We start from the raw sequence: 13,749 nt of genomic DNA, 5'->3' as shown, positions 1-13,749 counted from the left end.
AGGACTCAAAATGCAAGCCCCTTTCACCAGCTCACAGTGCAGACCCTGCTCCTCCTGCCTGCACTGTCCTGCCTCACCATGTCAGCAGACACCAACCTGAGCACACGGTGGAGATGAGCCTTTTGCCAGCTGCACATCCGTCCCACAGGCTCATCAGACAGGATGGAATCCCAACTTTGGCGTGGCCCCCACCCAGCTGACACGCAGCCCCGGGGAAGTCAGCCCTGGCAGGGCCAGCTCACAGCAACAGCCCGAACCTCTGCACTCGGCAGACTGAGTCACAGCTACAGCAGAGCCCGTGGGAGGGCGGGTGCAAGGGAACTGACAGGGACCAACGGCGCAGCCCAGGAGGAGTCTCCTTCCTTCAGATACTAGAGTCTCAGGGGTCTGGCACCCAACAGCTACAGCTTGTTCAGGCTACTTCAAATGGAAGCAATATAAGTATGACGTAGGTACTGTTAAATTACAAGTTAAGTGAGACTGTATATTTGCCATTGAGGAATTACTATATTTTCAGGTGTGAAAATATTGTGGTTATATTTAAGAAAAATGACGGAGAAGCTTTACTGATGAGAACGTTCCTGCTGGATTTTTAAATGTCTGATTCTTGGTTTTCGTCCTATTATAAGTATCATAAGTTCACATTTCTATACCAACTAACAAGCTTGCTTGTGGCTGTCTTCCCTAACACTGTGTGACGTCCCCATTCCAGTCTGGCACTCGCCTCTCCAGAGACCCCCGTCTTCTCTAAGAGGCAGGACTCTGCCTGCCCCACCTCTCCAGAGACCCCCATCTTCTCTGAGGGGCAGGACCCCGCCCACCTCACCTCGGAGTGGACCTTCAGGCCGCTTGCTTCTCCACCCACTTTCCTGTCAGCTCACAGGATATGCCCTTTTCATCCATGGAGTCACCGTGAACATCGGGTGTAACAGGTGATTCGAGGCCACCTGTGTCTCAGTCACACTGTATGTGTTTTCTTTACAATGACCCCAGAAAAAAACTACATAAAATGACTCGGCCGGGCGCGGTGGCTCAAGCCTGTAATCCCAGCACTTTGGGAGGCCGAGACGGGCAGATCACGAGGTCAGGAGATCGAGACCATCCTGGCTAACATGGTGAAACCCCGTCTCTACTAAAAATACAAAAAACTAGCCGGGCGAGGTGGCGGGCACCTGTAGTCCCAGCTACTCGGGAGGCTGAGGCAGGAGAATGGCATAAACCCAGGAGGCGGAGCTTGCAGTGAGCTGAGATCCGGCCACTGCACTCCAGCCCGGGCTACAGAGCCAGACTCCGTCTCAACAAAAATAAAAAAATAAAAATAAAATAAAATGACTCCAGAGCTACAAAGCAACAAGAACGGTCTCCAAGGGCTCCCACTAAGTGTTGGGGGGTATGAGGAGCCACGCTCACCACAGGGGAGGGCCAAGCGGCTCCAACCGTACGAGGTCCTCAGCCCTGCGACCCAATAACCGTGCGGGGTCCTCAGCCCTGCGACCCAATAACCGTGCGGGGTCCTCAGCCCTGCGACCCAATAACCGTGCGGGGTCCTCAGCCCTGCGACCCAATAACCGTGCGGGGTCCTCAGCCCTGCGACCCAATGGCGATGGAGGAAGCCCCTGATTTAAAAAAACTAAAAAGGTAACTTACTGCTCTACAGTGAAAATGATACAACTGTGTAGGAAGAGAAGCGCTGGAAGCTATTTTGAGACTAACCTCCTCACAACTCAGTCCTCAGGGCACAGGAGACAAGCACAGAAGGGCAGCCCACCTAGAGGGAGGCCCGCACGGCCTCGGTGGGATGCCTCAGTGGGCTGCATGAAAGCAAAGACTGCGGGACCAGACACCAACCTGGACTCCTGGGCACAACGAGGCAGCCCAGGGCCCAGACAGCTGTGGCCGCCAGAGGGTCCTCTAGGCAAACGTTTCCCAGAAAAAACACGAGGCCCCCCAAAGCAGAGGAGGGATCAGGTGCTAACAATAACAGCCTTTGAGCGAACAGAAAAGCAAGCGCTCACCTTGAAACAGAAAAGTCTTTATTCTATGGACCTAACGTAATTGACACCAGCCCCAAAAGAGACATTCTAGAGTCTGGGTACTATACTATGGTGAACGAAACAGAAGAATCCCAAAACAGAAAAACAGGCACAGAATGAGGAAAAGGATGCATAAGAAATTCTCAGCTGCATGCACAGGAGTAAGTTTCTAAGAGAAAGAAAAGCTTAACGGCTCTCATTCAAGTCGCCCAATGCAAACAGGATAAAAGGGGCAAAGCTCTGCTGGCAGGAGCCACATGAAGTTCGGGGATGAAAAGGGCCCTGAGACCGTGAAGACCCGCTGACCTGTGTGGCATCACGAAGACACTGCATCACTCAGAGCACAGACGTAAGAGATGAACGTCTTTGTTTCAAAAGAAAATTGTACAACAATTCTGTCTTATTTCAATTGTTTGCTGTTCTGACTTTGATGTGCAGGGGAAGGGCAAGGCGGCCATGAACCAGCTGCTAATGCTGTGGCGAGAGGGTCTGACCCTACTGTCTGCTTCGTGTAACCGGAGCATGTCAAGGTCAACTACAGAGACACAGGGCAAAACACAGCGGCAAGGACTTTCTGCCAGTGTCTCCAAATCCAATTTAGTTTTAAAATTCCCCTTTCACCAACTACGGGACACACCAGCTCTACCTCCTCACCCTGCCAACCTAGATGTACACAAACCATCACTCATCAACGCCCTCCTCACCACCCCAAGCCTACATCTGCCCAGGGTTTTGCTAGTTCTCCTTCTGGATAGATGGATTTCTTCCCCTGCATTTATTTCTTGGTCCTAAATACATCTTTGCTGCCTGGACCTTTCCCCAGACATTCTTTGACAACGATCACAGCAGGCTGCTACCTACCAACTGCTGCAGAGGAGCTGGTCAGGGACCCTCAGGGCGGACGAGGCCTCTGCGGTACCTTCCCTCCCTTCACAACATCAGGGAGGAGCCTTTAAGTGATAATAATCGAAAACAGCCCTTTGAAAATGCCACATTTGATGGCCTAGCGTATAATTAAATGGCTTCCCGTCAATTTACAAAATACAACAACAACATTTCTCACTCTTATCATTCAAGCTACCTTTACTCTTCAACACAGATCTAAACCATTCTTTTCAAGTAGTTTTTCAGGCCCAGGTTAAGAGAAAAATTTTATTCTGTGCCTTAAATTTTATCAACTAATTACGTGGAAAAAACACAGACAGCACAAATTATAAAGTCTCTTTCGAGGGAAACCACCACCCAGTGGGAAAATCAAGTGTTCCGGGCTTGGTGAATTTTATGGAACTGGCGCTAACCCGAGCCGCCATGCACACCAACACTGCTGCCCGTGTCTGGGTCGGTGCCTGTGCCTGAGCCCTGATGGCAAGAAAGAGGGGCAGCCCTCACCATGGCTTACCTTCCTCGCCCGCCTCCAGCCCCAGCGGAGCTCCATCCTCGTCACAGCCTTCCGAGCCTGGCCCCGTGGGCGGGGGCTGGCTGTGCTGCTGGCTCAGCTTGTTTCGGAGAAGGGCAATTTCCTTTTTGAGCAGCTTTGCCCGCTTGCTCCGGGAGCCACTGGACTTCATAGCGCAGGTGAGGTCAAGCATGTCCAGCAACTCTCTCAGCTGCTCCTCCAGGCCCAGGTGGGCTCTGTTGGCGGGGTCCAGCAACCTGTCCACTGAACCAAAGGACACACGCTGTCAGTCATCAGGCCCCATGCACCTTCTGGGAACACATCACCAGTCCCATCTTTCAAATCACCTTCGGCCAAGGCCCTGAGAATGGCTGTTAGCAACGAGGCCCAGGCCCTGCTCACCAGAGGCCCCAAGCGGCCCCTCCCCTGCGCTCTGAACCCACCATGGGGCTGCTGCTACAGGAACACCCTGGGATGCTCCTGATGGAGAATTTCTACTCCCATGACAGTCACCACAGAAGGGGCAGCGTCCAGGTAACATCGCAACCTCTCCTGGACCAGGACCCTCTGAGGCTCCCTGTGCAGAGAGCCCGGCTGGCTGGGTGAGGGCACAGCACACAGACCCCAGAGAGAGGCGCACGCTCCACCAGCCCAGCACAACTCAGATGGGCCTGCACTGGCTCTGCAAGCAGAGGTGGTGACTGGCAAATGTGCTAAGTGAGGGCCACGGTGCATCCTGAGCGGTGTCTCAGCTGAAGGATTCAGACGCTGATCACTGTGTGGCTTTATTAAACGGGCTATAAAATTCACAGATCATTCTGAATTTCAGGCGTATTCACGACAAAGTCCCTGAAAACTTCACTTTCAAAAACACCAAAATTTATAAAGCACAAATTACCTTAAGTAAGAAAGAGGTGGCCAAGAAAAGAAACTGCTCCTCAGAGCTATCTGAAGATAGAACCAGAGCGAGGAGAGAGACAAAAAGCAAAGTAAGACCGCCCGAAACACATGGATGCTCGTCATCTAAACACAGGTGCTTTACTGAAAGCATCTGTCCTTTTAACTGAATAAGTAAAGCAGTAGCAGAGAGAAACAAAATGCTTAAATCATTACTCCTTCAAGACTCGTATCCATAACATCACTTTGAACAAATGTCATAGATAATACTCAAAAATGTTCATACAAAAAAACACATCCTTTGAAACCCCAAGAAGAAAGCCTCGAAACCTCCGTTTCTTTTAAAACAAGAGACCCACGGCCTCCAGGTCTGTGGCTCGGGCTCCAGGCAGTGGGAGGTGTCGGCTGTGCTGAGAAGGGCAGCAGGTGCACCCTCAAGGCACACCGTGGCCACTGGCTCACCTGTGCACTCCGAAATACTGAGAAAGAAGGAAACTGGGACTTCTCATCCTTCATTTTCTCCTCAGCAAAAAAAAACCCGAGTGTAGAAATTCACTTAACAACTTGCATGACCATGATCTGAAAGATGCTGACACTCAGAGACCTCCACACCCGCTCCGTTCCAGGGAGGTGGCGTGGCGCTGGGCGCACGATGTGGGGGAGCACAGGAGCAGGGCCCTAGGGGCAGAGGACGCTCCGGGCTGCTCAGAAGACAGGGAGTCCAAGAGTGATGCGTCTTCCCGCTTTTAAGGGCAGGCGACCAGCATGCGTCCTGAATGGCCAGCACTGGGCACCAGGTGGGCGTCTGAGAGCTGATGGCAGGCAAAGCATCCAAGCTAGAGCGTGAAGGCTGTGGGGGGTAGGGGGGAAGCTTTCCCATGGTCACCAGAGGCTAGAGAAGGGCCTTTCAGGACAAGCACGAGCCCTGGGCTCACTCTGAGGCGGCTCAGCCCCAGCTCCTCTCAGATCCTCAAGGGAACGTTTCGGAAAACGATAGCTGGTCTGATCAGCCTGGAAAGTGCAGCTTCAGGAAGGGGTTAAAGCTCCACCAGGGTTCACCAAGAGTCAGCAGCATTGTTTGGAGCTTGTGTTTATTTTCTAAATTTCTCCAAGAAAAACGCATTACTCTTAAAATCAGAGACAAAGAATAAAAATATAATCCCATTCTGTTTTTATTTCGAGACGGAGTCTCACTCTGTCACCCAGGCTGGAGTGCAATGGCACAATCTAGGCTCACTGAAAGCTCCACCTCCTAGGTTCACACCATTCTCCCACCTCAGCCTCCCGAGTGGCTGGGACTATAGGCGCCCACCACCACGCCTGGCTAAATTTGTTTTTGTATTTTTAGTAGAGATGGGTTTCACTGTGTGAGCCAGGATGGTCTCGATCTCCTGACTTCGTGATCCACCCACCCCGGCCTCCCTCTTTTTTCTTTTTTTTGGAGACAGGGTCTCACTCCATCACCCAGGCTGGAGTGCAATGGCACAATCTCCGCTCACTGCAGCCTCCGCCTTCCACGTTCAAGTTATTCTCCTGCCTCAGCCTCCAAAGTAGCTGGGATTACAACAGGCACGCGCCACCACGCCCGGCTAATTTTTTGTGTTGGTAGTGGAAACGGGGTTTCTCCATGTTGGCCAGGCTGGTCTCGATCTCCCGACCTCAAGTGAATCCACCTCTCGGCCTCCCAAAGTGCTGGGATTACAGGCATGAGCCACAGAGCCTGGCCCTATTCCCATTCTTTAGAAGAGTACAGCCCATCCTCCAACGCTCACAGGTGCCGAGTGCTGCAGGACCCCACGGGAAGCAGGGAGCCCGGCACTGCTGCCATGAGGGGAACGGAGGGCGAAGCAACGATGGCCCAGCTTGGCTGAACCCTGCGATGGCAGGAACATGGAGGAGAGGAAGAGGGCCAGGCCTCACCCCAGAAGAAGAACCTGGCACGGGTCAGTGATTCATCAGGAGAAAGGGTAGGCCAAGAAATCAGGGACATGGGACCTTTTGATAAATGAGCCAAACACACCATGATTTCTGCTCAGTTTGTGGCTCAGAGCTGGAGCTGAGGTGCAGTAGCTCTAGGTGCTCTGATAACCCATGTGGGCAGGACACACCCTTCGGCAGACAATCCCGGAGGGCAATCAGCAAGCATGGGTGCAGGGGACACCCCTGGTTTCCGAGGACCGGTCTAGAGAAGGGTGCAGGTGACTGCACACGGCTGCAGCACGTGCCTGGGTAACCGAGAAGCACAGGCCTTGGCTGGAGTCCAGGTGGGCCGCGAACACGCTCCCAGAGCGCTTTCTACAACATGCGCAAACCACGAAGTTAAAGGGCCAGAGGCAAAGCCAGAGTTCCTCCGGCTTCACGCCACCCTCGGAAGTTATCTGAGGCCCACTCTGGATGCAAACCCCCAACTAAGCTGCTTTCTGGGTCTGCATCGTCGAGACCGGCCGCCCCGTAGGGAGCCACAGCCACATGGGTCCTCTTGGTGGGCACCCAAAATGCAGCCAGTCTGAAGTGACAGGTGCTGAGTGTAAAATACACATCAGATGGCAAAGAAAGCTTATATATCCTCAGTAACGTTTACACTGATCCCATGTTGAAATCAACTCTTCCATATACTGAGTAAAGTAAGATACATTATTAAAATAAATTCCACATGCTTTTTTTCCATTTTCCAGTGAGGCTACTAGAAAATGTAAATGATGTATGCGGTTGCGTGCAAGTCCTCCCGGACCATGCTGATGTGGAGCTGGCAACACAAAGCAGGACAGAGTCTGCTAGAAAGAGCGTCTTCCAGCTCCTCCGGACACAGCGCCAGTTCTTACCGTCTTCCCAGGAGAAAGGCCGCCGCGGCGCCGCAGCGGGCCGCTCAGCCAGGTGCATCCCCGAGGCCTCTTCCAAGCCGATGCTGTCCACCTCGCGTCGGGCCTGCCTCAGAACAACACCTCCCTGATCACGCAGCCTCACCGCGGCTCTATAGAACACGGTGTCTCTGGCATTGTACTTCATGCAGTTATCTATAATGAGATCAAAATCCTCCTCAAACTCATGGAGGTTTTTATACCCTTGAGCTTCTAACCGTTTCCTCATCGTGGCAAAGTCCATGGGCTGTTTAATGTGATCCAAATAATCTGGTACCTAATTTTAGGAAGGAAAAAGAATCATTTACAAACTAAAACAGGATATTAGTTTACTCTGTATTTATTATTCCATAGAACCCACAAGCCCATCCTATCTGAGAGCCACGCGCGCGCGCGCGCACACACACACACACACACCACACACACACACACACACACACACGGTACAGACACAAGACCCAAGTACTGCAGGGACTTTCCCGACCCCAGCTCCTTCAGCTAAAGCGCACTGGAGGGTGCCGGGTGCATGCCACCACAGCTCAGGGTACTGTCTGCACAGGGCCTCTCACCCACTGCACTTTCAATATTTTACAGCGAAATGCGTAACTTTTATCATTTAAAAACAAATATGTTAAATAAAAACAAGAATTAAGAACACAAGGGACGTACTCTAGCCAGTCACACGTTTCCCAGTCAAACGGCAGCACAAATCCACAGTCACATGTGCGGCAGGACAGACGAGCACCGCAAACACCCACCTCCTTCAGACTCACGGGCTGCGCAAATATCCTGGCGGGGTCCTTGTCCTGCAGCTGGTCCAGCACTGAACGCAGCAGCACCGTCAACGGGGTCAGACGCAGCTCCATGGCAACCTGCTCCACCTTCACCTGGGGGGGCCCAGCAGAGCCTCAGCTTTAGGGAGCCCCACACGCATCCCACACGCACCCCCACAGGCTCCTGTGCTTCTGTCAAGGCAGGGGTCAATGCAGCCTCCGCTTAGGGCCCTGTGACCCATGGCAGCCAGGCACCCAGCCTGGGCTGAGCAAGGCACTGCCGTGGGCCAGGACCCACAGGGTGCAGCCCACCCTCTGCAGGAGGTGCCAGCATCCCACCCACACCCCATGGCCAGTGGTGCACTCCATGTGGGATGGGCCCAGCCCCACCTGCTCACGCTTGAGCTTCTCCCGCTTGCGCAGCAGCTCAATCAGCAGGCGGGCGCGCTCCAGGTCATGCCGCAGCCGCTGCCAGTACTTTAGCTTCTCTTTGGCAGCCTTCATCTCCTCATCGTTTTCTCTCTGAGAACAGCGAACACTTCCATCAGTCAAACCCAGAGGCTCCTCCTGCAAAAGGCCTCAGATACTGCACAGGTAAGACCCCAGGAGGTGTCCACGGCAGGGGTCCTGCAGGCCCATCCTGGGGAGGACAACAGACCCACCCTCACTAGAGAGCCCCGGGACAGCACCGGGACAGAGGGGACAGAGGAGATGGAGGGGATGGAGGAGACAGAGGGGACCACCAGGCCAAGGTGAGCAGGGAGCTGGCTCCGGTGCACAGATTCCACCCTCCAGAGAGAACAGAAGTCTCCACAAGCTGGCGGAGAGGGGCCTTCACAGAACCAGAAAAGCCCACAGAGGTGGGACCAGGACAGAATGGGGGGGCCCACGAGGACCCACCTCAAGGACAGCTGGGAATGGAGGGAGCGGCTGAAAAGAAACCAGGTGCATAGAAAACAACACGCTGGGCCCATCCTGGCTTGGACAGAGCGTGATGGGGGCCTGACACCCAGCCGACCTGCCACCCTGCCCTGCACAGCGCCTCCATCCCGACGCACATTTCCCCGCAGCCAGGGTCCCGTCTCCATCGACAGCACCTGCTCCCTTCTCAGTGGGCAGGAGGGTACGCCAGACAGCACAGGCCGCCAGCCTCACCCCAGCCCACATCCATGCCAGGATGATCAGAAGAAAATCAGAGCCCTGCAAAGGCCATGACACAGACGGTCGCAGGACAGAAGGCCACCTGGGTCTGCCCTCAGCCCCCGTCCTCACCATGTCCCCCAGGCCTGGCCATATGAGGCCTCCTCATCACAGTGCCAGGGGCACCCTGACCCTACCTCAAAGGGGAGAGGAAGTCACCCAGTGAGTGGGCCTGCGCGGGCCCCCGATGCCTGTCGTCCTCCACAGCTGCAGGACACACACGCCCTGCCAGCCTCAGGCCAGGTGTGGCCATCGGTTTCTGGCACATGCTCCACAGCTCTGAGACCCTCCTCTCCCCCAACGCCTCTGTCCCCAGATTCCCACCCGCCCACCTCAGGCCGTCACAGCTTTTTGAAGGACTGAGGGTGTGAAGGCAAAGACTGCTGGACTACAAGATGCAAGGACCCCAGACTCCAAACTGCTCAGAAAAGGAGGCTCAAGGAGGGAGACCGAGTCCCGCACCCCCACCCCGGAGGCCAGGCCTCTCCAGGGCAAGGCGGGGCACTGAGGCGCTGGTGTCCCCTGCAGTGAGGATCTCGGGGTTTTCCTCAATGTTGCTGAACACCCTCAGGCAGGAAATCGGGGCTAACGGTAACAAGGTCCACATCAACTCAAGCAAAGACAGGAAAACACGGGCTCCAAACACCAAGCTCCCCAGAGCATCTGAATACTGCCTGTCCCCCAGCTTGCAATCGACACTTCTGAAAACCGTGGCCAAAAGGACGTTTGGCATGGGAATCTGTTACGAAGCGGAAGAAATCTCATCACCTGAAAGTCCTTTATCACACACTGGCTGCTGAGCACACTTACTAGTCTGCTCCCCAATCTGGTTTAACAAAGAAACGCCACTGGCAGCGGCAAGCGCCCCATCGACAGCACCTGGGCCCTGAGGCTGGCCGGCCTCCCGGCTTCGCCATGCAAGGTCCCATGACACACGCAGCCTCATCCACCCAGAAGGACCGAGGTTCCTTACACAGCTCTCAAGTGGCTGGTATTTCCCGTGTAAAAATCAACACTGGGAGGCTCCACAAGAAAGGACAGAAGTGAAGGAGAAGCACTCAGGGGTCCCCACTGCCGGGAAGAAGCACTGAGCGTCTCCACGTCCATTCCAGACACACGGGGGAGACGCAGGGCTGGGGAATGGTCAGGTTAAAATCCCCTCTGCTGGGAGGCACAGGCCAGCTCCTGGAGTGAGGGCCCACAGTGTTACAGAGTGGCCGGTCTCAGCCTCACCGGCCCCAGGCCTCCTGGCAACAGCACCTGGCTCCTGCCACTGGGACGGGCAGAGGCCACACCCGCAGCACAGCAAGGACAATGTGGGCAGCAGCACCCAGCACGCCCCAAGACAGACACTGGGAAAGCTGGAAGATGTGCTCCCAGGACAGGAAGGATGGGCCACGGGAGCAGGAGACACAGTGCAACGCCACCAGCATACGCACACATCGCTGCTCACCCTAAAGCTAAGCCACTGCCCTCGTTCTCCCTGCAGCCTTCAACAGCTGCACGCGCCAGAACACACACCAGGGCCCTGCACGTGCAGCCAGCACAGACCCGCCACTGCCGCAGCATCCTTGGCGCCTGCCGGCCTCTCCGAGACCCCATCCAGTTCATCCCCTGCCCCCACCCCAGGGTCCTCTCCCAGGGTCAGGCTGGGGCAGGAACACAGAGACACAGAAGAATTAAATGCATCAGGTACTTCCAAAGCTTCGAAACCATGAAACCACACCAAGCCGTGGCCGTCCCTGGCCAGGAGGCAGAAGCACAGTCTCTCCCAACAGCTCATCCGCACGAGGCAGGTTTCCAGGCTCTCCACGCCAACTGCTGTGCTGTGGCTCAAGTCTGGGCAGCTCCTTCTGCCCCTTCCCAGGTGTCTTCACAAAGCCTCCCCCTCTGCCAGAAGAGCTGCTCTGGCCAAGCTGTGGGGATGTTCTCTCCTTACAAACATATTCTGCACACAACAGGACGTGAGGCCTAACAGGCAGTGGTGAAGCAGAGGGGGGCCAGCTGGCAGGTTCCAGCTGGTCACCTCTTCTTTGCAACCCTCCCCCTGCCCTTGCCTGGCTCTACCGCACCCCAGGCCACCCCCAGTCACCTGGGTCCCCATGGCCCCTGCCCACTGGCCCACGTGTCCTGCCACAGCAGGGATCCTGGCCCTCGCGTCCCAGTTCCTGAGAGTAGAAATACAGAGTCCCACCGCTGGACGTCCCCTGTCTGGCCACATCCACGCCCACTTTCCATGGAATCCGCCCTTCACAGCTCCTCTGCGGCTTATCTGGAGTCCTGTCCAACCCCAAGATGAGACCCAAGATCTGAATCCTCAGCTTCCTCCCAGCCAAGCCTCTCTTCCAACCCCCAACATTGCGGGGCCAAGACCGATGCCTCCAGCCCCCAGAGCTTCCCACCACTCAGCCACTTCCTGACTCTGTCTCTTCAGAGCTCCCCCAACCGCGCTCTCCTGCCAGGAGCCCTGGAGGCTACGAGGTGAGGACGAGGAGAGATGGAAAGTAAAGTCACATCATGGAACGGAAGATGCAGTTAACTCATTCAGCAGCCAAAAAACATTCACTGAAGCCTCAACTCTGTGGCAATGTGAGGATTCCAGTTGGAGAGGGACTGGCTCACAGACCTGTCCGGGGAGCCCCAAGTTCCCTGGACAGACACACAGTGGGGCAACCCAGGTAGACGGCACAGGAGGCCCAGAACACTCCACAGCCAGGACACACCAAGGCCGTCAGAAGACCTTGGACCCCACCACCAAATCAGATCCACAAATCACCAGCTGCCAGACCAAAGCGCTAGACTCTGTAATTCCCTGGAGCACGAGGCAGCCACAGCAGGTGACTGAACAGGGCTCACGCTGCGGGGGCAGAGCCTGCGAGGCAGACACAGCACCCGCCACCGCACAGGAACCCAACTGTGAACCCTGCAGACCCAAGCTTCCCCTGAGCAAGTCGCCACCTCACAGCAGAGCAGGATGGTTCTGCTTCGTGCCCAGGACAGCAGTGAAAAGCACCATGAGGAAATTCCAAGAGGCACTCAGGCCACGCGATACTGGCCGCAGATAGCTCTTCCAAAAAACCAGCAGCTCCTCACTAGGCAGCGTGGGCAGAGGGTGCTGGCCACAGGTCCTGGGCCATATGCAGAGCCACTTGTGTTTTCAATTTACTTTTGTGCATCTCACAAAAGCTACTTCACTCCGTAAACCCACTTTTTCGGAACTGTTTCACAATATCAGATGAGTCTATAAATTCAAACCCACTACCAAAATGTAAGAGTTTGAGTTGGTTCTTTTTTTTTGAGACGGAGTCTCGCTCAGTCGCCCAGGCTGGAGTGCAGTGGCGCGATCCCGGCTCACTGCAAGCTCCGCCTCCCAGGTTCACGCCATTCTCCTGCCTCAGCCTCCCACGTAGCTGGGACTACAAGTGCTCGCTGCCATGCCCAGCTAATTTTTTTGCATTTTTAGTAGAGACGGGGTTTCACCATGTTAGCCAGGATGGTCTCGATCTCCTGACCTTGTGATCCGCCCGTCTCGGCCTCCCAAAGTGCTGGGATTAAGGCTTGAGCCACCGCGCCCGGCCGAGTTGGTTCTTTTAAAAAGGAAAAGTCCTGCTCCTTCCCTTCCACTCTCTCAGCTCTCTCGAGCCCTCCCCACCCCACCACAGTCCATGCTAAACCAGCCTTCAGAGCAAGGCCCTCGAAACAAAGCACTCCTCACACGTTTCCAACACCCACACTCCAGGCCCAGCACACAGACCCCCACCCACTGGCCCGGGTGCTCACTGGGTCCCACTCCTGCTGTCCTCAGCCTGGACACTCATGCAGCCACAGCGTAACATATCCCTGAGCATCCCCAACCCCCAGAACTAGTCACTGCCCATCAGCATGTGTGCGGGTAGGGCGGGGTGGGGCGGGGGAGCACAACTCACAACCGAAGAAACACCCCCCGAGTGACAGGCATGGATGAGAATCACCCCCAAAGTCGCAGATCCAGAGCCCAGGGCACACCTAACTCCTCCTACAGGTCCAGGGCTGAACAAGACCGGGGCTTCCCAATGGGGAGCCTGGACCCAGGGGCTGCACCACGTCCAGCCTGAACCAGGTGCCCTCTCCCTGGAGGGTGGGGGCGAGACACAGAGAGAGGCTGTGGGGGCCGTGAGCCACATACCTGCTGTGAGCTTCGCTGAGACTGCAGGCTGGACTGGAGCCGCCGCAGCAGAGGGGCACCGTTCCTGGACAGCCGCTTGAGCAGCCAGTAGCTGTGGGCTCGCTCCACAAACTGCTTCTTCCGCTGAATGGCCACCTGATTCGCAATCCTATTTAACCTAAAACATAAACACTCAGTTTATCTTTGAAGCAGTACATCAAGATGTTTCATCACATAAACTAGAAATGACAGTGTTACTGCTAATAAAAGCATGTGTTCATACTTTTTCTCCCTAAGCCATGGCATGTGTAATTTCTACTATCCCTAGTGCTAAAATTCACAATCTCCAACCACTTGAAGATTTCATTCACTTTTTAGGTTGGGTGCAGTGGCTCTACCTGTAATCCCAGCACTTTGGGAAGCCGAGGCAGGCGGATCACTTGAGGCC

The 13,749-nt window shown here is 55.2% G+C and overlaps 1 protein-coding gene across 12 annotated transcripts in view; it reads right to left on the bottom strand.

Moving 5' to 3' along the window:
* Nucleotides 1–13,749, bottom strand: part of BRD1 (bromodomain containing 1) — a 51,527-nt gene that overhangs the window by 16,065 nt on the left and 21,713 nt on the right. For 10 of the 12 annotated variants that reach the window (XR_004442436.1, XR_004442437.1, XM_033233529.1 and 7 more), the window contains 5 exons: nt 13,323–13,479; nt 8,348–8,479; nt 7,943–8,071; nt 7,149–7,461; nt 3,433–3,693 (listed from right to left, as the gene is read on the bottom strand). Coding sequence is in view for 10 of the 12 variants with exons in the window: in XM_033233529.1 (XP_033089420.1) it covers nt 3,433–3,693; nt 7,149–7,461; nt 7,943–8,071; nt 8,348–8,479; nt 13,323–13,479 (992 nt within the window). In the remaining 2 variants the exon portion in view is untranslated. The remainder of the gene's footprint in view (nt 1–3,432; nt 3,694–7,148; nt 7,462–7,942; nt 8,072–8,347; nt 8,480–13,322; nt 13,480–13,749) is intronic. The other 2 variants (XM_033233532.1, XM_033233528.1) reach the window with 1 other exon arrangement.

The sequence above is a fragment of the Trachypithecus francoisi genome, unplaced genomic scaffold (genome assembly GCF_009764315.1).
Source record: "Trachypithecus francoisi isolate TF-2019V2 unplaced genomic scaffold, Tfra_2.0 Lachesis_group14, whole genome shotgun sequence".
In the NCBI taxonomy this organism is placed as follows: domain Eukaryota; kingdom Metazoa; phylum Chordata; class Mammalia; order Primates; family Cercopithecidae; genus Trachypithecus; species Trachypithecus francoisi.
Note: the sequence above shows the minus strand (reverse complement) of the source record. Positions and strands in the feature narration are given on the sequence as shown.